The following is a 26096-nucleotide window of genomic DNA, read 5'->3' as shown; positions in this document are numbered from 1 at the left end:
AATACTGTTTTCAAAAATAATAAATAATAAATATAAAATTTGGAATTCTTTTATTTCAAAGCTTTGCAAATTACTTTGTTGTGTAAAGTTTTTCACTTTGATTGGTTTCTTTTTGCTGTGATTATAAAACTGTCACTTTTTTTTATATTCGGATGGCCAAGGGCAATTTACACAATTTTAAACCGGAAATCTAATCATTTCTTCTTTAGTATTTAAATTTACAAGACGGAACATTTTAATTAAAGTTTTGTTATTATGATAAGTTTGTTCAACAAATTGTACAAAATAACAAACACAAAATATAAAACTTTAAATTTTGTAACAATTGGAATGCTAATTTTCTGTTTTAACATTTTTGACTTAAGCGAATTTGAAGCCTTCTTTGAACGGATAAATTAGTATTTCCAACTCTTACACAATGACTTTGATTTTATTCTGGTATAATTTATTCAATGAATTTAAAATGTTCACTTTTCATAACCAAGTGGAGAAAAGTATGAAACCTACTCGACATTGCCTTATATTGCAGAAGATTGTTGTTTCTAAATGTGACAACTTTTGCTTTTAGATTTGCCATTCAAGAATGCCGCTTCAACAGGAAAGATTTTATTTTTGCACACAAAGCAAATCATATATAAGGCATGATATACATTCATAAAATAAAATGCCAAATTTTTTATAACTAAAACTTAATTACAAATGGTAAAGTGGCATAATGTCTTTTTGATACGTATGCAATTTGATTCCAAACAATTCATATATGTGTTCAATCTGTGAATGTGATTTGTCCAAAGATTATGATATCCTATGATAGGGAACAAATTCTCTTACTTTTCCAAAAAAAAAAAATCCTGTTTCTTTATTTTTTGGACAACGTGCTATTAAAAATAAATGTACCTTTTACTTAATAACCTATAAATGCACGTTGATTTAAGGTTATACTGTGATAGCTCTATATTTATGAAAAAAAAGATAAAAATATACTATGCTTGCTATAGAACTTTGCAAATCTTAATCTAAAATACATGTATTTACCTTGAAGGTTTATGCTGTGATAACTCCACAACTTACACCTAAAATAAAGAACATAATTTCCTCTGACTGACTACATATAAATAAAGACAATAATTTGCTCTGACTGATGTATCCCATATTTTTTCGCATTGCTCTCCTTGCAGACGGCAGCATCAGTTCTCCATCCACGCCCGGCATCGGAGTGGGCGGTGGCGGTTGCAGCAGCAGCAGCAACAACAGCATCAACAGCGGCGGCTACTCGGCCGCCTGCACCCCGCCACCACCTGCGCACCACCACCACCATCACTTGTTGCAGCAGCAGCAGCAACAACAGCAACAGCAGCAACAGCAGCAACAGCAGCAGCAGCAACAGCAACAACAGCAGCATCAGCAACAGCAGCAACAGGCAACGCCTGGAGGATCTAGTCGGGTTGCAGGAGGAGCGGGAGGCGGAGGCGGAAGTGGAGTGCCACCGGCACCACCCAGTGCCGGATCGTCGGGTCACAAGAACAGCCTAAAGGGCACCAAGCTAGCGCGCCGGGCGCGCTCCTTCAAGGACGATCTGATCGAGAAGATCTCCCTGATGCGGACAACCAACAACACCCTGGGTCGCTCCCATTCGCCGCACAGTCCGCGCAGCAAGCACGGCTCCAAGGCACCTCCGACCACCGAGGAGGTGCAGCGGTCCACCCAAACGCTGGAGACGCACGTCAAGGACATCTCGAATGCGCTCAAGCACTTCCGCGATGTCATACTCAAGAAGAAGCTGGAGGTGCTGCCCGGCAATGGCACGGTCATCCTGGAAACCATAGCCAGCATGTACTCCGGTGAGTAGACCACTAGACCAGTTACCCCAGTTAAGCAACCAACTATTGACCACCAATTGATCCCATTTCGCCAGTGATCCAAACCTATACGATGAACGAAAACAGTGCCATCATGAGCTCCGCCACGCAGCAGGTCTACCAGAGTCTGGGCAAGCTCATCAAGCTCTGCGACGAGGTGATGCTCTCCGAGGAGAGCGGCGAGTGCGCCTCGTTGAGCAACGATAATGTCCGCGAAGTCATCGATCTTCTGGAGCTTGCAGTGCGGGTAAGCCATCTCCCTCTCTCTCTCTCTCTCTATTTCTCTTTCTGAGCTAAACCATATATATAAACATTAAACGTATATGTACTACTTTACTTCAGAATCTCGTCACGCTGGCGCAGGGCAAGCTGAAGGAGCAGGATCAGAGCGCCTTTCGCTATAGTGGATCTGGTTTGGGCGGCATTGGTGCGGCGGCGGATATAATGAGCGTGGTTACCGCCTCGCCGGGCGCCTTAGCCGGTGTCCCTGGCGCCGGCATTATGCGCGTTTCGGCCGCCGAATCGGCGGCCATTGCGCAACGCACCTCGTTGCCGGACATTGCGCTGACGCCCAAGGAGCGCGACATCCTGGAGCAGCACAATGTGAATCCCATGCGTGGCTCCCACAGCACCGAAAGCATCCTGCGCGACACGAGTCCACCGCCGAAGCCACCGCTGCCCAATCGGTCCAGTAATCCGCCACCGTTGCCGCCCAAGCGACGCAGCCAACCGGGAGCAGCTTCCGCAGCGGGAACGGGAATGGGAACGGGAACGGGAGCGGTAGTGTCCTCATCGACATGCATCTCCAATCAGGCCAGTCCGCTGCCCTATGCCCAGTCGAACAATATCAGCCAGAACTGGGATTTGGACTGCAGCTCCAACATTTCGCTGCTGAACTATGGCGTGGATCGGTAACTTACACCCACACACACATTTAAGTTGCTCCAGTTTAACGATTTGATTTCCTGATTATAAAGCCTGTCAGTGCGCTCGCGATCGCCGGATGAGAACAGTCAGTGTTCCTTCGACTCGGCCTTAAATCACTCGCGGGAGGAGGAGGACCAACAGCAGCAGCAGCAACAGCAGCAGCTGAGACAGATGATGCCAAAGATGCCGGCGATGATGGACGAGGACATGGACAAGCTGCTTAGCTACAGTGAGTATTGCGGCCACGCACCGCCGTTCCCCTCACACTGCTCAACTCAAGTGGTGATCCAACCACCCTCAACCAACGAATCCCGTACAGAAACCATGGAGGACAAAATGCAGACACCACTTTCGGTTGGTGGTGGTGCTGGTAGTGCTGGTAGTGCTGGTACTGGTTCTTCTGCTGGTGGAACTGGAGGAGCAGCCGATGGCGTAACTGCTGCATCAGTGGCTGGTGGCGGGGAAACTAACAGCAATCGCCACTCAAACGAATCGGGTACCCAAAAACAAATAATCTATCAACGTAGTTACAAGCCTGCTTTATATTTTGTATCCGTTATCCAACCTGGTGACATTTCCTTTCCTGCATAAATATGTTAATGTTGTAAAGCTTAATTGGCAGACTTTAAAATTGCATAAAAATAAATACATTGGAGGCTTTAGCCTTTCTCACACTAGGCTTTCTGTACATATATTTTTAAACACATCAACAGCTGGTGTAAAAATAGTTTGGCTTGATTCCCTTCCCCCCTCCCACTGCTTCTCTCCTCTATATTATTTATTATTTACTTTTCGCTTGGTTTTGGCTTGCTGTTTACCTGTTACCTGTTATCCACAACTCACACTGATTTATGGACTATTTTTAACGCTCTCCTTTCGACCGGCAGGTTTCGTTTCGATGCGTGAGTTTCGCACCTCCACGCAAACAGAGTCCTCTACGAAATTCTCGAGCAGCAATTCGGAGATTGCGATCAGCATCAGTGAGTCGACGACGACGGCGACGATGGCGACGACGGCGGCGTCGATGGTGAGCAGCAGCAGCGAGTACCAGCAGATTAGCCAGTCGGTGTCGCATAGCCAGCGGCAGGTGTCGAGCAGCAGCAGCAGCAGCAACTGCACCACCACCACCACGAGCAGTAGCACCACCACCACCATCGGCTATGCCAGTGGCATCAGCAGCGAACTGGAGCCAGAGCTGGCGCCCGCCCTGCCGCCCAAGAGCATCCATCGGGGCAGCCTCACGCGTCACGAGTCCACCGGCGCCGGCGCCGGCGATGAGCTCGACGAGGCGCATTCCGGCTGGGCTAGCCACCGGAGCAGCCAGTCGGAGGTGGCCGAGCTGCGCCAGTTGTCGCCGCATCATCACCTCAACCCCCATTCGCATTCGCATCCGCATCACTATCACCATCCGCACTCGTGCTCCGCCGGACAGCTGCAGCAGTGGCAGGCGAAGCATCACAGCCTGATCGAAGGACCCCATCTGCAGCGCCATTTCGACCAGGAGCCACCGCCGTTGCCCATGAAGAAAAAGCACAGTAAGTCGGTTTGCCCACGTTGCACACGTTATTTACATCGATTTTTGTTTTCTTTTTTTTTTTTCTTCTTGATTTTTGATTTATTTTTTCTTCCATTTTTTGTTTTGGTTCTGCATCTCGTACCGTACGTACTGTGTGTATGTGTGTTTTTTGTTGTGTATATATGTTAATTTTTTTTTTTTTTTTTTTTTTTTTTTTCGAACCGCCCAGGCCAGACTGAGCGGTAAGTTTCAATTTGGGTATATGTTGAGCGCATTTCAAGGGATTTCCTCCATCATCAAAGTCCTTTTTTTATGTTGTTTTTATGAGTGGTATCCATCATACCATACCCATTGAATAGGTGACTCCATCGATCTTTAAACCCAGAACAAAAGCAGACGAAACACCAGAACAACAATCAAACCTCCAAACAGTCAGTCAATGACTGATTGGCCAGCCCAATCAGATTCAATCAGACCCAATCAGTCATCACCTTTTGTTATTGGTAGCCCGGCAGTGTGAGATTTGTTTGTTTCTTTAAGACCATTTTATTTATAGCACATACCACCATCCGCATTATCGCAAACCCCATAGAAATGCTGGCGACAAGAAAGTTTGCCAAATTGTTGTTCGCAAGAGTCTAACCCATCTAAATTATCGTTCCAACCAACATCTAGTGTTTCAAAGTGTGGCCTTTTCGGGTAAGTCTGTGTGTGTTACTAGAGGACCAACACGAAACGAAACAAAAAAAACAAACACTTAGCCAACTTTTGCTGCCAAAATGACAAAATGCTAAATGCAAAAAAAAAAAAAAAAAAAAAAAAAAATACGAAACGAAATCACCCACAAAACAAACATTTTCGCCGCCCTTAGAGAGCTCGCAATGCTTTTATGTATGTGTTAAACCAAAACCACTCTATTTTCGACTTGAATTTATATATAATCGCTATAGCTTGTTGTAGTCAAAACCCAAAGTCATAGAAAAGCTCCCATGACAAAAATAATTATAATTTCTTTAAAATTCTAATTCTAATTAAAATTCCATCAATTCTCGTTACAATTTTGATAGCCATTTAGTGAGCATGATAATTACATTCTATAAATCATATATGTATACTCACAAAAAAAAAAGAGCATTTCGAGCTCGCTTTGCTTTGAAAATTGCTGCCGTTTGCAGTTTCCGTTTTAGAGCCCTCTAGTCCTAGATGCAGTTACGGTTCACTGGCTTTCCTTTCGCTCCTTTCCTTAACCCACTGTGTCGTCCCCAACTGTCCAAATCTGCTCCTGCTCCTGCTCTCTGTGCTGTTATCCGTTCCTGTTACTTGTTACTTGTTGTTGTGATGCGATCCCTTGGCGTAGACCCGTAAACGACCAGTTCATCCGGGGCATTCGCATTGTATATCCCACCCAAGTGGTGAGGGTCTACCAGGATCGATCGATCGATCGTTTCGATCCATTCCGTTCGCTTAGTTCGGTTACCGTCGTTCAGTCCATCTAAGCGAAAGTTGCTAACGATTCCCGTTTCCCTTGCACCCCACTGCAGTTCTGGCTTACATGGAGATCTGCTCGGCGTCCACGCGAGTTGAGCGCTGCCAGACGATACATGGCGTCAACACCATACGCAACATCACGCACAGTCAGACCATGGAGTGAGTATTTGGGTTCGGGTTTTGAATATATATGGGTTGCTAACCTCATTTCAATCTGTGCAGCACCATGTCGACGAGCAAGAAGCAGTCGCCGGAGCAAGAGATTCCGCCCGCCCTACCGCCAAAGAACTCCAGGCAACGCAAGGCGACCAGCCTGGGACCGTCGCCTTCGCTGCAGCCCATCATTGTGACCACACCGCCGCCGAGTCCGAAGCCGACGCTGGCCGAGAATGGGTCGACGGGCAGGCCGGACAGCCGCATGGCCACCGTTTGCGAGGAGCTCAACGATGGCCTGGCCATCGAGGAGTCGCTGCCGCAGTCCCGTTCGCCGGTGCTGGACAGCAATGAGAATGTGAACGCTGTCGACGATGGTGGTCACACCTTCTACTGTCACTCGCATCAGTTGCCCAGCGAAGTGGGCGTTGGCGTTGACGTTGGCGAGGGCGAGGATAATACCGGCCAGCCGATAAGCACACCCCAGGTGCTGGAGGAGTCGGAACCGCTGACGGAGGACCACCAGTCCAATCGTGGTTCAGGAGTCAGCTCTGTCAGCGTTGACGAAGTTGCCAAACCAGAGAATGCCGCCCACCACCACCACCACCACCAGGAGGAGGAGGAGGAAGCGGATGCGGAGGCAGAAGCGGAGCCGGAGCCAAAGGAGATGCTGATCAACATGCTCGAAGAGGTCAACATCACACGGTACCTGATACTCAAGAAGAAGGAGGAGGACGGGCCGGAGGTGAAGGGCGGCTACATTGATGCCCTCATCGTGCACGCCAGTCGTGTCCAGAAGGTCGCCGACAATGGTAGGCATTCCAAATCCCAGAAGCAAAAAAACAAGCTCAAGCACAAGCAAAAGCAGCACCTAACAGCCGCACATACGAAATCCCATTGTTCGTCGCATAATCATTTACCCAACGCCTCTGTTGTCTCTGTCCATTCCGTTCGTGCAGCATTCAGCGAGGCCTTCATTACCACCTTCCGCACCTTCATCCAGCCGATCGACGTGATCGAGAAGCTGACCCATCGCTACACATACTTCTTCTGTCAAGTGCAGGACAACAAGCAGAAGGCCGCCAATGAGACCTTTTCCCTGCTGGTCCGAGTCGTCAACGATCTCACGTGAGTAATGAGTGGCTAGTCCTTTGAACTCTGGGCACTTAGACCAGTTCTACAATGATTTAGATGGGGGCCTACAATCCTAGATCACAAGTCAATGTCCAATTAAATTCTTGAAGGGCTTACCTCCACTTGCAACTTTGAAATTTTAAGTATAACTTATCATAGATTTCGAAGTTAATCCGAACAAATTTGAATAGGTATGAGGGTTGAAAGAATTAATTCCTGGGAAAACTATTATTTTGCCAGACTAACATAAAATTGTAGTCATTAATCGTTAATTTTTTTTTTTTTTTTTTTTTTTTTTTTTGTATAAATATAAATAAATAAATAAATAAATAAATAAATAAATAAATAAATCCTTCGATTAAAGACTAGATTATGATGATATTTTAGAAAATCTATTGACATTTTTTTTTTCAATTAATATATATTTATAAACATAATTATTCAATATTTTTTTTATAAAAAAAATTTTTCAAAATGTAAAAAATCTATGTACTTTTAAAAAATATCGCTCAAAACAATTAAAAGGTTTTTGTTTAAAAAAAAATTAAAGAAAAACAGTCAATTTTTTTTGAGTTACAACTGGGAAAATTCATGAAAAATGACAATCGACCATTGCATACCTACTAATCCCTGTTATTTCCGTCCAGGTCGACGGATCTCACTAGTCGACTGCTGAGCCTGCTGGTGGAGTTTGTCTATCAGTTGGTCTGCTCTGGCCAACTCTACTTGGCCAAGTTGCTGCGCAACAAGTTCGTGGAGAAGGTGACGCTGTACAAGGAGCCCAAGGTGTATGGCTTCATCGGGGAGCTGGAGTGCGGTGGTGGCGCCGGTGCGGGAATCGGCGGATGTGGTGGGAGCAGTGCATCCGCTGGAGGCGGCGGTGGGGGCAACCAGCCCAGTCTGCTGGACCTCAAGTCGCTGGAGATTGCGGAACAGATGACGCTGCTAGATGCGGAACTGTTCCAAAAGATCGAGATACCCGAAGTATTACTATTTGCCAAAGATCAGTGCGAGGAGAAGTCGCCCAACCTCAACAAGTTTACCGAGCACTTCAACAAGATGTCCTACTGGGCGCGCTCCAAAATCCTGCGTCTGCAGGATGCCAAGGAGCGGGAGAAGCATGTGAACAAGTTCATCAAGATCATGAAGCACCTGCGCAAGATGAACAACTACAACTCGTATCTGGCGCTCCTCTCGGCCCTCGATTCGGGCCCCATAAGAAGGTGGGTGTTGATGTTGTGTGTAGTGTTTTGGGTGGTGTTGTGCCTGTGAGATCCGTGAGGCGGTCGATTAATCATCGTTTTGTCCTGCAGATTGGAGTGGCAAAAGGGCATCACCGAGGAGGTGCGCTCCTTCTGCACACTCATCGATTCCAGCTCCAGTTTTCGCGCCTATCGCCAGGCCCTGGCCGAAACTAATCCGCCCTGTATACCCTACATGTAAGGATGCTCTCCTCTCCTCTCCTCATCTCTCCTCATTTGCAAACACGATTCAAAAGCTAACGTATTGTACCCTTTAGCGGCCTGGTTCTGCAGGATCTGACGTTCGTGCATGTCGGCAACCAGGACTACCTGTCCAAGGGCGTCATTAACTTCTCCAAGCGCTGGCAGCAGTACAACATAATTGTCAACATGAAACGTTTTAAGAAATGGTAATTTATCTAGTCAAAAGGATACCCCATTTGTGAGACTGATTTTGGTTTTTGTTTTTGTTCGCATACAGCGCATATCCATTTCGACGCAACGAGCGCATCATACGCTTCTTTGAAAACTTCAAGGACTTTATGGGCGAGGAGGAGATGTGGCAGATATCCGAGAAGATTAAGCCGCGAGGCCGTCGCCCCGTCAACAATTAGTCTACAAGCAGCAACAGCAAAACACCAATATTATATATTACAAGAAATATATATACAATATTAATTAAATAGTGCAAATGGTTGGCACGTCTTGGAGATGCATCAACAGGAACAGCCGAAAAAAATACTATTCAAATGGGTCTGAGCATCAATGTTCGCTATTCTCTGTCTATATACAATTATACAAGATATCTAGATATAGTTACCAGCCGATGCAGCCGGAACAGAAATACATATACCTAAGATATAGCAATTCAGATACGGATACACGTAGCCGCGTACAAATAACGAGCCGATCTGTAGTTTAACTATTAAGCTCTATGACGGTTGGGCCATGTGGCCCATCCTCAGCTAACTCCCCACCAATAATCGAGTCCCTATTTACAAGTCTCCCCGAATTTTCCCCGGAATTTTTGCCAGCACTAGAACACCAAACTTACGAACCACCAGAGAGACAAACCAATCAAGAAATCAGCAATTTTCGCTTTTGTTTTGAGATCTCTTTTTACACAAGAACACAACGAATTTTTGGAATCAAGCTACGTGTGTACGTAGAGGCCAACCGAAAAAACTATATTCGATGATATATCTAGCGTTATCTCGGACTATGAATCGATGCAATCCACGAGCGGAATACCAAGCCACCAAGCACAAAGCGTTATATGCAATTCTCTCAAAACAACCAATATTATACCAGTATACCTAATATACCTACTACCCCTGTGTGTTAGAAGTTACTGAAAATAAGACTCAGAATCGAATTTCGATTCAAGAGTGCAAAATGCAGAGCAGGTGTCGATCAAATCAATCAATCAAAAATTCATTTCGCGACTCAATTAATCGAAGCAACTTTTAAAGTTACAAAAACAAAAACAAAAAAAAAAAACAAAATAAAAACAACATGGAAGATTACCTAAAATCAATTTGCTTTTAAATGTACGACTAACATTAAAAATATTTATGGGCATGTAATAATAGTTCTAAATAACGCTTTTGACTTCTCCTTTCGATTCTGCAAGGAATAAATTTATTGATAATGTGTGTAAAAATAAATATTAAACAAGAGAAGAACTTTAGAGCTGAGTTATAAATGAAATGATATCGAAATTAAATCGACCTCAAGTGGTTTTTACTAAGCAAAACTCTGTCTCGTCTGAAAATACTGTATTCTTATTTAGAAATGGGATAAAGAAACAAAGGCTGCTTATTTGAAGAATATAATTCCCGATCACCATAGCCATTTTTATTGAAAATAAATAATAATTTGTGTTGAGTGAATTCGGTCTTCATTTTGCTGCTGCTTCCGGCGCCGATGGCGCATAAATTATGTTTACTAAGCTAACGAACCTAAGGATAACAATTTACTCCTTTTTTTTCTCCTATTTTTAAATTAATTATACTGTATATGTATGTATGTATGTTAAACTTAACTGATTAGTTGATATGTCATTACGCAAACTGACTTTTTATTGGGAGGAGGAAAAGTGGGGACCAAAACTTTCATAACCCGAACCGCGTCCACATTGTATTGTTTTGCACAATGTCACCAAAGTACCCATAGTCAAACAAATCGTTGACTCTGACGCAGCTTTCGTCACGAATTCTTCACCAATAAAGAATGATAAGGATTGCTTAGGTCAGTTGCTGCACCAAAAAGTCATTCCTTTAGCAGTTATTCAAGTTTCAAGCATAAGTCACCAGCTATACTAAACAGTCATTCTTATGGCTGTACGTCTATATTTGGCCGAGCTACAGAAAAAATTGTCTCTTAGGATTTTGTTTATTTACAAGTATCCAAAAAACCAAAAAAAAAAAAAAACAAAAAACAAGGTTTTCTAAAAAACGCTGAGAAGTAATGGTAAACCGAAGAAGTGTCATAATTCGGTGAATTCGTCATTAAATTGTCTATCGAATGACATTCACAAATTTAAAAATTTTCAGTTTTTAAAATTGTGGATTATGGATGCTTGTGTAGGTCCAAGCTATACAACACACTCACTCTTATGAATATACATGCGTCTAATTTTGACCAAGTAACAACAACAAAAACTCTGAAGAAATATTTTATTTTAAGTGTCAAGAAAGCCAAAAACTCGACTAAAAAATTTGATTTCTTATCAAAACCCTTGGAAGTAATGGTCATAAGTTGGAATGTCATACATCGTTGAATTCGTCATAGAATTTTCGATGAAATGGCATTCACAGTTACAAATTTTTTAACTTTAAAAGTTTTCGAAAAAATTAAATTATAAAAAAATTTAATTATAAAAAATTCAAAAATTTGTCATAGGGTCAATTTTTAAAATCGACCAGTGATGGAAAGTGTAGGTTGCCAGCTGCCGCCAAAACAGCCAGCCTTTTGACCAGGTTACAACAAAAGAAACTGCGAAGAAATTTGCTTTTCTTAAGTGTCAAGAAACCCAGAAAAAACTTTAAATAAATTGTTTTTTTTTTTGTCAAAACCCTGGGATGTAATGGTCATCGTTGAATTCGTCATAAAATTTCGTCTAGTTGCGCCTAGTTTGGCCAAGTTACAGAAAAACTCTTAAAAACATTGTTTTTTAGATTTTTTTTTAGATTAAAAACGTTCAAATATTTCGTTAAAAAATTTAACTATTAAATTTTAGGCAAAAACAATCAGTATTTTAGCCATAAAAATAAAAATAAGGGCTTAAATATGGAATTCAAACCCCGTTGATCTCGTAAAAGAATCTTTATGTAATATAATTTAAAATACCAATTTATCCAGTTTTTGCTGGCTATGCGTCCAATTTTGGCCAATTTATAAGAATAAATTTCGAAAAACGGCAAAAAGTTATTAAAGCAATTTTATTTATTTTGAAAGCTTAACAATTAATTTTTTAACTTTCGAAAAGAAAACATTTTTATAGAATTCAAAAATTTGTTTTTGTTCTTCTCTTTTTCCCTTAATGATTGAATAAAATGTTTTTAAGAGAGAGAAACTGTTGTAGGAAAAGGCTTAAGAGAAATCCGAAGAAGCTTGAGATTGTTTGACGATTCGAAAAACTGAGGCAGCGAGAGTAGTGTTGCCAATTTGGATATTTTTACGCCACGTTTTATTTTAAATTAATAATTTTTTTTAAAGCGCTTACGCCTAAAAGCTCTTTTCACGCCTCGAGATCTTAAGAAAAAATTTTTATTATATGTTCGGAAAAAAAATTTTCAATATGGCAAACCATTCTCTAATATTTATTTAATTTAAATTCTGTTACAATTATTTTATATTCCCAAATGTGAAGACATCCGTTAATGTAAACAAAATGTATTACATTACTAACTATATTCTAAGCAAGTACACTTAAGGTAAGAAAAAACCGTACACAAACGCATGTCACTCATTTATGAAGTAACTTTATTTAAGGATTTCTTTTATTTTTCTAGCTATTTATAAGCGGTAATGACTCTGAAGAGTTGGCATCTCTGCGATCCGATCGAAACGTTCCCCGGTTTTTGTTGGATTGCTCAGATCAGCTCAGGAGCTGCAACGCGACGGTCGCACTCCGAAACTCTGCGCGACTTTGTATAGATGTTTCGCTTCGTTCAAAAACATCACAAGTAAACATTACCGGGAAGAAATAAAAAGACATTGTTATTTGATTTCGGGTACATCAAATATTGATATAATTCCAATAAGACAATCAATTTCGTATTCGGCTCTATAAAAAAGCTTTTGACGGGACGAAATTCGTGCAAAGGCTCAAACAATTCGACAAATAAAAGTGTATATTTTTTTCGAAGCCCCAATCAGGCTATATTTGTTTTTGTTTTCATATTTTTGTTTTGTCAACCAAGTCAACTGGCAATCCGACTGCTTTTTTTGGGCTCGGCGACAGTTAACGAGTACGTAAAGTGTGCAAATTTGAAATTGAAAACTAACCTGTGATCTTAACTTTTTGTGTTTGTTGTGAATATTGCCAGACATTGAGAGTTAATCGCGCACAAGCGTATTTTAGCGATAAGAACCAACTAAACCAGAGCGAAAACACTTGCAGTTTTTTGCCATATCAATGGGGCGATTGGCCGTTCAATTTCAATTAATATCCCTCCCCTTGCGCTGTCAACCTCAATCGATCGGGAGTTGAAGTTCAGATTGAAGGCTTAAGTGCTGATCGTAACGGAAATTGAAATTGAAATTGAAAACGAGAGGCGTCTGGGTGAAAAGTGTACACAAAAAAAAAAAAAGAGTGTGGTGATTAATTAGAATCAACATATATAAATTAAATATTAAAAAGAAAGTTCTCATATTCTTCGTTCTGGAATTGTAGCTATCTAAATTCGGAGATTTAGAGGTCTTAAAGGTTTATAGTAAAATGCTTAAATGCTCGAAAAATAATCTACTATCTATTGACAATGATTTTATTTAAGTTTGAGTACAAATTTCTTATAACCAAAAAAAAAAAACTATCATAAATGTCGCAGTTTAATTTAATTAGCATTTCCAATCTGCCAAAAACTCAGGTAACAATGAAAACTTAATAGAGGATGATTTATGAAAACTTCAAAAATGTTTATCGGTGAATATCGAGTCGCAAAATATAAAAAAATGTATGTAACTTTTAAATATAGGTAGGTAGGTAGGGTATTTGGGGTACCACTTGGGCTGCATGTACTTGACTTGTCCATTTTGGCGCGCTCGAAAGGCGTGAAAGTCATTGTCCAACGTTGGCCATTTGATTGCCAGCTCCTGGGAGCTGGATGCTGGATGCTAAATGTTGGGTGCTGGGTGCTGGAAGCGGCGATCTGCGAACTGGTAATGGAGTGGAATGGTGGCTGTGCGACTGCGCGTTGCCTGGCTCTTCAGCATGCATATAGACACACGATGGCCTCATCGGTATCGGAATTCTGAGACTCTTGAGTAGCTTCTGCTTTTGGCTTTCCTGCTGCTGCTTTTGCTACTTCTGCTGCTTCTGCTGGCTGCTGCCGGTCGTCGTCCGTCTTTTGGCCAGCCAGCCTGCGTGTCTCGCTGGCAGTTTCTCTGCCACTTCTCCTGTTTCTCCTCCTCCTCCTCCTCCTCCTTCAGCTTCTCTTGGTACTCGACCTCCTTCGCCACTTGAGCCCACTTGGAGACAGGCGTTGTTATCCGCTTGTTGTCTGGCTCTCCTCCTTCTGCTTCTACTCCTTCTCCTACTTCTCTTCCTTCTTCTCCCACCTTCTTCTGCCACTCAATTGGTGATCGTTATCATTAGTAGGAGTAGCAGTCAGGATTAATGGGTTGCGCCAGTCTACAGAAGTTCGAATAGCCCAGCATCCTCTATGTCAGGTGTCACAATCAAAGGCTGACCTACACAGGAAAAAAAAAAAACGAAAAAAATAAAAATTATCAACAATTTTTAGTAGTTTTGGAGTTATAAAATACAATATAAAATAATATAATTTAAAATTATATTTAAGAAAAAGCGTATAGAAGAGTTTGTTACCTTTTAACTATAAATTAAATTAAAGATACATTTATATCTTACAGATATTGTATTTGATGAAGAAATCGCAACGAAATAGTGGAAATACAGATCCATGTATAGACAATTTTTGTCTGTGTGAATCTAAAATCCAATGTTAAAGAATTGGTTAACGGAAGTTTGACTCTGGTCGTCCCGTTTCCCCTACAAGCCGAGAGGCCTTCAAATGGCCAAGTTAGTTTAGAGCGCGGCAGAGTATCTTTATTTGACCAAGGTGTTTTTGTCGGTGTATCATACAGCATCGTTGGTATGGTGATTGGTGTGTGTCTGTGTGTGATTGTTGTTTCATTAAGCAAACAGAGCTTCAATTGCCACTTGTTATCGTTGTTGTTGTTGTTCCTGGACACTGGACATAATTTAAATCAGTAGTCGGAAAAATAACTCTCCCTCTCCTCTGATACCATAACTGAGTCCATGTGTGTGTGCATTTGAAATCCTTTCAGTCGATGACTTTTTCTCATTTCCCTTCGGCCAATAATTGGTCGTACTCTTTTCATATACACATAAAACAAATTTTAGGCTCAGTTAAGATTGCAAAATCTCTATGTCTCTATTTTTAAAGCTGTCTTAAAAGTCTTAAGGTTATAAATTAAAAAAAGTTCTCAGTTAACTTAATTTTGGAACATTTTTAAAATTCTTTTTATTATTCAAATCTTTTTAATCTTATTTTGTACAAAAACATATTATATGCTTAAAATTGCTAATAAAGTGCCACAAATCTCTAGATTTAAAAACATGTATACACCTACACCTTAAGCTTACTTTAGATAACATTATTTGTGATTACTGTGCAAATGACTAAATATTTCTTCCTGTGCATATCAATTTTTTTGTAGGGATTGTTTATGAACCTCTTGCCTCTCGCTTGCACTTGGTGTGCAGCATTTATGGGTGTGCGAGAGTGGTTGTGAGTGTGCGATTTCCAGTCCCTGTTCTCCGCTCCTCCCACTCCTTTTTCCACTCCACTACACTCCACTCCACTCCACTCCAGCCCAGTCCAGTCCAGTCCACTCCAACGGGCAGCATCTTGTTCCCAGCTATGTTGCCGTTGTTGTTGCCTTTTGTTGTGCCTTGTGTATGTTTTTTTTTTTGTATTTTTTTTTTTTATTTTCACGTCTCATCGTCGCGTATTTGTTGTTGCCCCTGTGGAGGCTGCTTCTTTATTTTCTTGGTAATAAGGTGTGAGAAAGGCAATAATCGTAAAGAGCTAACAAATTGTTGTTGCTGCTGTTCCTACTATGATTGCTACTGCTTCTCCCCCTCCCCCTCCCCCTTTCCCTTTCCCTTCCCCTCCTCCTCTATTGGCATCTCCCTCACTCCTCTTTCTCCGCTTGTTGTGTTGTCGCCGGTTTCACGCTAAAATGTTAATCTGTCCCTTTTTCTCAAGTTGAAGCAATTATATCGTTGACGACAGCAACAACAATAAGAACCAAAACACATGGCCTCATCTTCATTCCATCGACTTGATATGGAGTTTGATAATAATGCTGCCCCGCCAGACGGCTGACCCTCACCTCTTCTTCTCGTGCTGCACCTGATCTTTCAACGGAGAAAAATACACTGGAAACAACAAAATTCAAATGCAGTTTAACAAAATGCGAATTTATTTCGTTCAGATTTGTGCAATTTACTTCATAAAGTAAACCGCAAAATTCTTTAGCTGAAATTTATGAAAAACACAACTTACAAAATATATCGCGAATTCTTTAAATGAAATTTGTGCAAAAACCGAAGTGCAAATTTCATTGATTAGATTGATTGATACAAATATAACGTTTTCTTAAGATATTTTTCGCACTTTAAAATTAAAGTAGTCTCCTTAAAAAAAGCAAAAATCTTAATTTATTAGTACAATTTGTAATGTTTTTTTTTCACACCCTAAGTTAAGTTACTCTTTTGAAAATCCCAAGTAGAGAATACTTGAATGCAAGTCTAAGATCTTTTGGTCTCTGACTAAGCTTTTCGGAGCATGTTGAATTGCTGTCGAAGTGCGATGATGCGAGTGCTGGTGCGATTTACTGGAAATTCCGACTCAGATTCGGAATTAGATTGACCATGAATAAGATTATCTATGCGCCGTTGCTGGCTATCGCCATCATGTGCTCGCTTATCGGCCGACTATTAATTAACACGAAATAAAAATAATTTCAAAACAAAGCGTGAACGCTGTATTTATAGGAAATTGAGGTCTGGCCTGGTCCCGGTGTCGGTCCCGATCCCCAGATCCCCCAGATCCCCAGATTCCCAGTTCCCCACTGCGATCTTGATTTCGGTTCGAGTCTAAATGCCATTATGACGTTCCCGTTGATGTTCTTCTATAGACGAATTGCGTTGTTCCATCGCATTGGCAGTACTTCCGCCTACGATCCTCTAACCCACTGATTCAATTACGAATCGGATATACGTGGGATCCCTGGGAAACCAGAAGTAGCAATTAGTTCACTTAACTAAAGCGTTTCCCAGGCCGTTTTGCAGACGAGTTGGAGTTGAGTACTGTCGATCGCCGATCTCTCCACTTCCACACACCCGAGAGAAGAATCTTCGAGAGTCTTTTAAATCGCTGGCCGATGTCATTATCTCCAAGTAATTCCTCATAATCGCCATGTTTGATCTTATTAAGACAGCTTAACTTGTTTTCTGACCCATCATCGTCGGTTGCCCTGTCCCCGGATCGGATCTCCAAGCAACCCATTCATACGTGATGGACAGACAACGCTCGATCGATCGCTTGTCCAGCAGCAGTCGGCTGCAGTGTTGTCGCGTTTTCTGAGGTGACAAGCTGTTTTCGATCGATCGGGTAATTTAAATAGTATACTCCAACTGGCAACAAAATACACTACATACAATAGACTAAGAAGTATTTGCCTCAAGGTTATATTCTGCGACTCATAACTTGATCTAATAAATCTCGAGTGATATATTTCTAATAGTTTAAGATTTAAATTCTCTTTTGACCCGTTTTTAAAATTGGCTTATTTATATCTATTCTATTTAAATCTGATTTCAGTAATAGACCACTAAATATTTAAAAAAAAAACTTAAAAAATCTGAAAACAAAAACTAATTCTAAATTAGTTTAATTTTTTATAAAAAAATATATATATATTATAAAAAATCATTATTATTGAGTTTTATTTTTTTTTTTAACAAAAACTAATGTTTATTTTTGTTTATTGTTGAAGAGTATAAAAAAAACCAAATAAATAACCACTTTTAATTTGATTTTTAAATTCTAAGCCTCTATAGTCTATTACCTATTAAAATCTGAGTTCAAAGTAATAAACGTTTTTAATTTTAATCGTGGTACAAATGTAAAATTGCAGTTTCCATTAAAGCCGCCAGTTGTGATAGGTGAGGTTTTTAGAAAAACAAAAAAAGCCAGATGTGATACCAAGCCCAGCAGGCATCACTGGACCACTCTTTTGTCCACCGTTCGGCATCCGCTGTCCGTTCACTTGTTGGCCGTGTTAAACGTCTGGCTTCTGGCTTCTGGCTGTCCGGTTCGTGTCCGTGTAACAAGGCTGGCTGGAGCTTTGGCTGCAGCTGTTGCTGGGCTGGCCCTCGTTGACTTGGGTAACTTCACACCAGGCAAAGTGCTAACGACTTTGTACCTGCTCCCCCGTCCCTCCACCAGCACGTCTGCCCCTTTCGAGATACTGACTGCCCTTTACCGATGCAATCTGGCTAAACCGAAGTTGGGGAGGGGAAGGGAGGGGGTTTCTGCCGAGGGCAGGGGATGGGAATGCACCGGAATGGGGACACTTCAATTTGTGGACGGCATCGTCGCTTTTCGTTTATGCTTTATATGCCACACGAAGGAGCTGAAATGATTAATGAACTCAAGTTTATTGTAGTTCCGATTAAGAAAACTACGACTTGAGCTCATATCAAATTCTCTTAAGCAATATTCAAAAACTATTAATACGAAATTGGTTCATATGCCTGTAATGTTTGGGGTTTTGAACAAAGTTGTAAGCATACAAAATTAAATATAATATAATATAATTTAAAGTATAGCAAAAATATCCATTCTAATCTCCGAGTTATTCAATCAGTTTATCTATTCAAACGTTTATATGAGCACAACGTTTTAAATTTGTTTAACTGTATAGTCACTTAGTTTGATATTTAAGTGATAATGTAAAAATAAAACACAAATTCCAAAGAGAAAATACGTTTGAACATTTGTTTTCTTCAAAACCAATGCATTGTGCCTACTATGTATTTAGCTTTAGAATATTTCTCACAAAACTATTTAGGATGTTCCCTGGAAAACTAAAGTCTGAGCAAATAGATAATACCAGCGATATGTCGCGTCCAAAGCAGCGAAACCGAATCGTAAATAGATCGAGTATCTGCAAATAGTGCAAAAGATAAACAAACTGCATGGGTGTGGTATTGGCAATCAGTGATCGGCAATAAGCAACTGATATTCGATATATGGTTGGGATCGGTGATTGGGGATTGGGGGTTCGGGGGGCCAGACTCAAATGCACAGCACATCGTTTATTTTTAATTTCGATCTCTGTTTCTGTTTCTGTTTGCTTTGGCAGCTGGGGTAAAGATGACACATCAGGGCATTGGTTGTGTGGTCAAGTGGTTCTATCTGGTGCTGATCGTGCACACGCTCCTTTGCATCGGCCAGCTTGAGTGTCGCCAGCACCACAATCGGAATAACAATAACAATAACAATAACAGAAGATCGGATTCCTCCAGCTCTGAGGAGAACCATGGCAACACCAGCGATGGCCTGGACAACTTTGCCGACCAGGATGGCGGATTGGGTAATCAACCACGACGAGGTCAGCGAAAGAAACATCAGGGCGGCGGCGGAGGAGGAGGAGGAGGAGGAGGTGGTGGCGGTGGTGGCGGAAACGGAGGAGGCGGTGGCAACCGGCACAATCGCAACGAGGAAAGCGGCATCTCGCTGTGGATCAACGAACAGCAGCTTAAAATGCTGACCGGTAAGTGGGCAATCAGAATCTTATATTCCTAAAAATAGTAAGCCTTAAGTAGATAACTCTCGCAATATCACCATTGTTAAAAAAATCTACAATTTTTATTCGAACGATTAAGAATTTATATATCCTTAAATAAAATGTTATCAGAAAAAAAAACACTTGCCTTAAAATTCAACGTTTAACACGCAGTTTTAGGCAGAAAAGCCTAGAACTATATAATTTAATTATTGAAGAAAGTAATAAGTAACTCAAATTTATAATCGATTGATAAAAAAGAACTGCCTTGGTGGTTGTATTTTAAAAAAGGTTATTAGAAAACAACTTATGTTAGAGTTCAATGGTCAACTTGGTGGTTTTTTCAGTGCCAACAAAATCTATTTTTAATAAACAGACAGAAAAAAATCCTTTATATACATGTTTTGAAAGAAACGACCTAAAAAATTACTCAAGTCCATATATCAGACCATATAGCTTTTGGTTATTTTAAAGGCAGCAGGAAAACTTAAGTTCATAAGATCGTTTAGCCCATCTGTAGGTAATTTATTTTTAAAAATAAGTCATTTTTCTCTGACAAGTATTAGTATAATTTCCTTGCCTATAGAAAATATGTCTTTGGGATATACCCAATTTTTTTTTGGATTTTGAAAATGTAGTCTTGTTTTCGATAATGCTAACTGCAGAGAGATCTGAATATGGACGTGTAACTGACCAGTTTCTCCTTCCAAGCGCTCTACTTTCCGCAGGGCTACTCGGAACGCCTGTACGCCATCCACAACAGCCGGGTGACCAACGATTTGCGCGACACCACACTGTACAACTTCCTGGTGATACCGTCCGAGGTGAACTATGTGAACTTCACGTGGAAGTCGGGCCGTCGCAAGTACTTCTACGACTTTGACCGCCTGCAGACGATGGACGAGAGCATCCTGAAGGCGCCGACGCTGTCCATCCGGAAGAGTGGACGCATTCCGCAGGAGCAGAAGAGTAAGTAGAGCGTAGGAGACTGTTGTAGTGGTAGTAGCAGCAGTTGAGATATCAGTTCCCCGGCAACGAGCCTCATCCCAAGCCAGATTTTAGCATATTCCTGCCCTGCACCGGCAACAGCTCCGGCACCGCGTCCTTCAACGTCGGCCTCAAGATCCAGACGCGCCACAACAAGCCGCTCTCGGGCACACCCATTCGCCTCAACTTCAAAAAGGAATGCGCCCACAGAGGTGTGTATGATATAGACGCTTCCAACCCTACTTCACTAACAACTTTGCAAGGTAGTGTATATGAAATATCAAGCAATGCTTTTATCTAGTCAATAGTTGTAATTGTTAATTAGCATCTACGTTTTGTGCACACTCCTCCCATCAAGCTCCTTGAGACAATGCCAATCCCTGCATGCCATCCCAGCCCCATTGAATCCCATCCCTATCGCCATGTAGTCGCTTTTCACGGCTTTTCCGCGCCCAGCTTTCCATTTTCTTCTCAGCACAAAATGGCCGAAATGGGGTTCCAATCGAAGAATTCTACACACGGAACCTTTCAAAACTTTTGTTGATTGCGGCCTTGTTCCCATTACATTAGATTTAAATACAAAAATTATTAAATCATATTTTGTTTGTCATATAAATTCCCGATTGTTTTTAATATAAAACTGTTTTCTATAAATAAGTGATACTTATGAATGTCTGCTGGCAGAGTTTTATAACTATTTGATCCGTACTCTATCAATTACATTTTCGAAGCTTCATCAAATGTCTTCCAAAATAATTTTACTGACAGCCTCAAAAGGTTTGAACCACCCAGCCGCTTTCATGCCAACCCGCTTTTGTATCTATCTGTCGATCTTTGTATCCACTGTCCACTGTCCACTATCCACTATCCACTCCAACTTTCCCCCTCATCTTTGTGGTTCCGATGTGCTCCGTTTAGTGTGAGTCTAGATGTGACTGAGTGTTGTAAATGAGTGTTAATGCCTCGTGACCTGCGAACGATTGAACTAAACTAAAAAAACTTAAGCTCCCGATCCAGAATGCAGCTTGAAGTGCGGCAAGAACGGCTACTGCAACGAGCACCACATCTGCAAGTGCAAGGTGGGCTATACGGGTCAATATTGCGAGACGGCCTTCTGTTTCCCGCAGTGCCTCAACGGTGGCAACTGCACGGCTCCGTCCATCTGCACCTGTCCGGAGGGCTACCAGGGCACCCAGTGCGAAGGTGGTGAGTACGCTGGACATTTTGTATGGCTTTAGGTCTATCTTTAATGCTTAACACGATGCGGGAACAGATCATTTTGGTATATACAGGGGGCTCGCGCATCCATCCGGATCAAGTTTAGATCTTCTTCGAGATGGCAATGGCCGTCTTGCAGCCAAACTTGATCACCTCGGTCATCGCCTGGTAGAAAGGCGCCTGTTCGGCTCCATGATCGATGCCCGTGTCGTGGTGTTCCTGTTCCTCGTCCCGGAACTTGGTGATTGTCTCCAGCAGCTCCTATAATATTATCAATTCCCATTAGTTTGAATGAAATTGGGTGCGGAAGTAAAAAGTAGCGCTATACCTTGTCTGGGTTGGGTGCCTCCATGATCTGGCGCAGCTGGTCGTTGTAGTGCTCCACGATCACCGTCTCCACGGCCACCGTGCAGGCCATCGCCGCCTTTTCGCCCATCAGGGCTGTTCCGGCGCCCAGCACAAATCCGGCCACGTTCCACAACGGCGTCATGATCGTTGGACGCACGCGATGCTGCTGGATGAGCTGCTCGAATTGCTTGCGGTGTTCCTTCTCCTGCTCCCACATATGTCCGATGGTCTTGCCCAGCGGTCCGTTGCCCAGAATGGCCATCTGTCCGGCGTAGATGCGATCTGCGCCCAGTTCACCGGCATGATCGACGCGTATGATCTCGTCTGTCAGAGCATTTGGTCGTGGGCGCAGAGGCGTGACTCCTGGTGCGGCTCTTTCGGCACTGGCTGCTCCTCCTGATCCTAATCCTGATCCAGATCCTCCTCCTGCTGAGCTAAGGCAACGCATGTAGAGCAGACGCGGCTCGGCTCTGCAGAGTACTCCTCTCAGCATTCCGTCTGTAAGGGAGTAGACTTTTACAATCAGGGGAAAGAAACTGGGGAAATTTGACCTTCTGGCTAATGTATATTTCTACTTTCTAGATATGACTTCCAATTGCTTATACCCTAATCCTAACCATTTTCTGGGTTTACCCACTGACTCCTCTGCCTTCCACAGGTATTTGCAAGGACAAGTGCTTGAATGGCGGCAAGTGCATACAGAAGGACAAGTGCCAGTGCTCCAAGGGTTACTATGGCCTGCGCTGCGAGTACTGTGAGTAGCGAGTATGGCCTCAATAATCGCCGCTGGAGCTCTAAAATCCCCATTCTACTCCACAGCCAAGTGCGTGATTCCCTGCAAGAATGAGGGCCGTTGCATCGGGAACAATTTGTGCCGCTGTCCCAATGGATTACGGGGTGATCACTGCGAGATCGGCAGAAAGCAGCGATCCATCTGCAAGTGCCGGAATGGAACATGCATCTCCCACAAACACTGCAAATGCAATCCGGGATTCTATGGGCGCCACTGCAACGGCCGTGAGTGCAAATCCCTCAGATCTTTCAGATCTGGCAAATGATCTGATTATATCTGTTTATATTGTCCTTCCAGGCAAGCGACGACATGACCACCGAAACGACGACGACTTCAAGTTCTAGCCCAATTGTGACTTTTCCACGGGCTTCCGTCGTATACGATGATATATTGTAATATTCATTGAACTTGCAACATTTTTCTATTAAAAAACACTACTACCACCACAACAACAACAACAACAACCAGAACAACAGCGACAAAAGGATGAAAAGAAAATAATTCTAATTGTGATAAAATTTTTTTGTAATTTAACATTTTTAAATAAAAACGAAATCTAAGAATTGCCCCGATCTTGACAAGAATCCTGAGGTCAAGGGTAACTTATTTTAGTGCACTTACTCATTACTTGTCTGCAGTTTTTCCAGGTATTCGCAAAATAAACAATATTAAATAACAATCCAATTCGACGAGCCAAAAAAAAAGTTCTGTTTATTATACGCAGGGATGGACAATCACTGCCAGCCGGCAACTGGAATAATATCGAAAATGTGACCGTGATTCGTGTCTGTGACCGTGATTCGTGATTATTCCAGTGATATCAGTGATTCCAAAGACAAAGTTTGAGTTATTTTAATCAAACTGTATTTTTAAATGAACTTGTTCAAATTTTTAAATAATCTATACTACAATTTATTAACTTTTCGCTGATCTATTTGTCTAACGATTTTAAAAAGGCCATAGATAATGTCATGGTCAAAAGCTAAAGAAATACATTTAAGCCAATTTTTAGGATTTTACTTACCCCTTTTCAAACTTTCGCAAAGGGACTGGAAGAAATGTGACCCATTTACTTAGCTCAAAACATTGACAATTCAAAACAAAATATGAAGTGGCATATTTTGAATAATGTTATAACCAGTTTTTTTATGATTAATGATAGAAAAGATTGCGAAAAGCGTCCAGTTATATTGATATTAGTTAAATTACACTGGACAACATGACAAACTGTTGCTTTTTAGCTATAATTTTGCATCCCTGGTCGATCAGCTGGCGATAGTTCGATGTTTCGATAGTCAGCTGTGCATGTCGTGGCCCCAAATTCAAAAAGCAATCTAAAGCAAAGCCTTTGATCCGTTTGGTTATCTGTAGCTTGATTAATTTCACCAAGTTCGCCTATGATTGCCTCCCGCCACTGAAGGTGGACGGTGGGGTGTGGGCGTGGCCATGTGCGTGATAATAGCGCCGCAAAATATAAAACACCCGCTGCCCAATTGGCCGACAAACAGTCTGGCTGAGATCACCATTGTCGTAGTAATTGGCTGGTAAGCGGGAGGGTTACTTATCGGGGATCGGGGGCGGGTCAACGCACCAGACAAGCAACTGCAATCGCAATTCGACATTCCACAGAGCAAGATGTCGACCGAGCAGCAACAATTGGACTACATTGAGCGCCACTTGGTGTACGACATCTTCAAGTACTTCGGGTCGGGCGCATCGCTGGAGGGGCACCGGGTGGAGTGCTCCAAAGGGCTGGACGGATTCATGTCCGCCCTGTACACCGTCCAGATGGATCTGGTGGTCGCCGAACGTAAGCGCACGGAGGTGATCCTGGTCAAGTTCATGAAGGGCACCGAGGAGTTCCGCGAGCAGAGCAACTCGTACATCCAGTTTGCCAACGAGGTGTTCGCCTACGCCGAGATCCTGCCCGCCTACGAGCACCTGCTGCGCACCAGTCACCTGGCCAACGATGTGGTGGCCAACTGGGTGCCGCGCTGCTATTTGGCCAAGTTCGGGGAGGTCAATGGTGGGTAAAACCAAAGTGGAGTGTGATGCATCCCAACTAATCCCTGCCCATATCCTGCAGGTCTCGGGAGCGGTCGCGAATCTGTGCTGGCTTTGAAGCATCTCAAGGGCGATGGCTATCAGTTGGGCCCGCGTCTGACCCTGCGTCGTGATCAACTGGAGGCCATGGTGCGTCTGCTGGGACCCTTCCATGCCCTCGGCTATGCCACACGAATACTCCAGCCGCAGGTGCATGCCCGCCTGCGTTCGGGAGTGGTGGACATGCCGTTTGTCTCCAGCTCCGGCAAGGCCGGCTTCGATGTACTCTATCGCGTGGCCTTCGATCGCTTCTACGAGTTCTACGACCGGCAGAAGGCGCAGCTCCTCAAGGACTCCGACGTGGGTTTTGCCGCCGCCATTGAGCGGCTGCGAGCGAAGTACTTCGACAATCCCACGCACCTGCTGGAGCGGATACGCACCACGTCGTACGCCGAAGATCAGCCGGATAGGCACTTTGCCACCTTCCAGCATGGCGACTACAATCGCAACAATGTGCTGTTCCACTACGGTGAGGATGACCAGGTGGATGCCATCCGGACCATCGATTTCCAGGAGCTACGCTTCAGCACCACTGCCATTGACCTGAGCTTCTTCATGTACATGAACACACCCTCCCTGGGCAGGGAGGAGATCTTTGCGGATCTGCTGAGAAAGTACCACAAGCACATGATCGAAATGCTGGAACTGGTGTTGCATCGCAACCGGGATGAGTTGAGCGACGAGCGGGTGGAACAGCTCCTGGCGGACTACAGGTGGGTAGCGCATACATGGTTTCCCTTCATCTCTTGTGATTATATACGTATCCCTTCCATCTTCCAGTTTCGAACGCTTTGAGGCCCACTTCAAGCGATATGCCTTTTACGGAGTGATGGTCTGCATGCACTTCATGCCCTGGCTGCTGGGCACTGAAACGGATTGCGCCGAGTTGTCCCGGCTCTTCGACACGGACATGCACGGCCGGGCCTTCCATCAACTGTCGCTGGACATTGCCGGTGACGTGGCCAACGAGGAGATCTTCAAGACGGTGCGCCACGCCTACGAGCACGGCTACATGGACGAGATATAGCTTATCTGACATCAAACAAAACAGCGGTGGTCTTGGCCATAAGCCATAATCTCACACTTTAAGTATAGTATCTGCACAGAGTGCCTAGATTGTGTAGCGTTTACATTAAATAATCCGATTGTGTTGCATTCCCGAATCTCTGCGTGCTTTGAGACCAAACCAAGACCAAACTGACTGCAAAGTTAGGCGGCACCACACACACACGCTTGTGGCCTTGATTCACTTTTGAATATTC

General features: G+C 42.8%; 4 protein-coding genes across 18 annotated transcripts in view; 3 read left to right on the top strand and 1 right to left on the bottom strand.

Moving 5' to 3' along the window:
* Positions 1 to 10384, top strand: part of LOC108138507 (guanine nucleotide-releasing factor 2) — a 29580-nt gene extending 19196 nt beyond the window's left edge. For 3 of the 11 annotated variants that reach the window (XM_017260749.2, XM_017260747.2, XM_017260742.2), the window contains exons 2-14: positions 1179 to 1841; positions 1916 to 2106; positions 2202 to 2770; positions 2837 to 3015; positions 3106 to 3282; positions 3674 to 4321; positions 4978 to 5001; positions 5844 to 5949; positions 6013 to 7071; positions 7725 to 8300; positions 8391 to 8516; positions 8597 to 8728; positions 8800 to 10384. In XM_017260749.2, the coding sequence (XP_017116238.1) occupies positions 1179 to 1841; positions 1916 to 2106; positions 2202 to 2770; positions 2837 to 3015; positions 3106 to 3282; positions 3674 to 4321; positions 4978 to 5001; positions 5844 to 5949; positions 6013 to 7071; positions 7725 to 8300; positions 8391 to 8516; positions 8597 to 8728; positions 8800 to 8932 (4583 nt within the window). In that variant the 3' untranslated portion in view covers positions 8933 to 10384. The remainder of the gene's footprint in view (positions 1 to 1178; positions 1842 to 1915; positions 2107 to 2201; positions 2771 to 2836; positions 3016 to 3105; positions 3283 to 3673; positions 4322 to 4977; positions 5002 to 5843; positions 5950 to 6012; positions 7072 to 7724; positions 8301 to 8390; positions 8517 to 8596; positions 8729 to 8799) is intronic. The other 8 variants (XM_017260750.2, XM_017260745.2, XM_017260751.2 and 5 more) reach the window with 6 other exon arrangements.
* A 2052-nt stretch (positions 10385 to 12436) lies between these two features.
* Positions 12437 to 23337, top strand: LOC108138576 (protein shifted). 5 transcript variants are annotated; one of them, XM_017260861.2, is made up of 8 exons: positions 12438 to 12793; positions 18963 to 19373; positions 20097 to 20354; positions 20441 to 20584; positions 21390 to 21578; positions 22597 to 22692; positions 22758 to 22955; positions 23029 to 23337. In XM_017260861.2, the coding sequence occupies exons 2-8, from the start codon at positions 18974 to 18976 to the stop codon at positions 23073 to 23075; spliced, it is 1332 nt and encodes a 443-aa protein (XP_017116350.1). In that variant the 5' UTR covers positions 12438 to 12793; positions 18963 to 18973; the 3' UTR covers positions 23076 to 23337. The 5 variants fall into 5 exon arrangements, with proteins under 5 accessions (XP_041566410.1, XP_017116350.1, XP_017116349.1 ...); XM_017260860.2 differs by having other exon boundaries at positions 21378 to 21578; XM_017260859.2 differs by having other exon boundaries at positions 20441 to 20635.
* Positions 21595 to 23472, bottom strand: LOC108138578 (5-demethoxyubiquinone hydroxylase, mitochondrial). Its single transcript, XM_017260863.2, has 3 exons — positions 23353 to 23472; positions 21919 to 22436; positions 21595 to 21851 (listed from the first exon to the last, which is right to left on the bottom strand). Exons 1-3 carry the CDS (start codon positions 23354 to 23356, stop codon positions 21693 to 21695), a joined length of 681 nt encoding a protein of 226 aa, XP_017116352.1. The 5' UTR covers positions 23357 to 23472; the 3' UTR covers positions 21595 to 21692.
* A 597-nt stretch (positions 23473 to 24069) lies between these two features.
* LOC108138500 lies at positions 24070 to 25997 on the top strand. The gene is made up of 4 exons (XM_017260721.2): positions 24070 to 24275; positions 24361 to 24757; positions 24818 to 25547; positions 25615 to 25997. Exons 2-4 carry the CDS (start codon positions 24367 to 24369, stop codon positions 25859 to 25861), a joined length of 1368 nt encoding a protein of 455 aa, XP_017116210.1. The 5' UTR covers positions 24070 to 24275; positions 24361 to 24366; the 3' UTR covers positions 25862 to 25997.
* The last annotated feature ends 99 nt before the right edge of the window (positions 25998 to 26096 follow it).

Source organism: Drosophila elegans, unplaced genomic scaffold, assembly GCF_018152505.1.
Source record: "Drosophila elegans isolate 14027-0461.03 unplaced genomic scaffold, ASM1815250v1 contig_149, whole genome shotgun sequence".
In the NCBI taxonomy this organism is placed as follows: domain Eukaryota; kingdom Metazoa; phylum Arthropoda; class Insecta; order Diptera; family Drosophilidae; genus Drosophila; species Drosophila elegans.
This window is presented reverse-complemented; position numbering and strand designations above follow the sequence as displayed.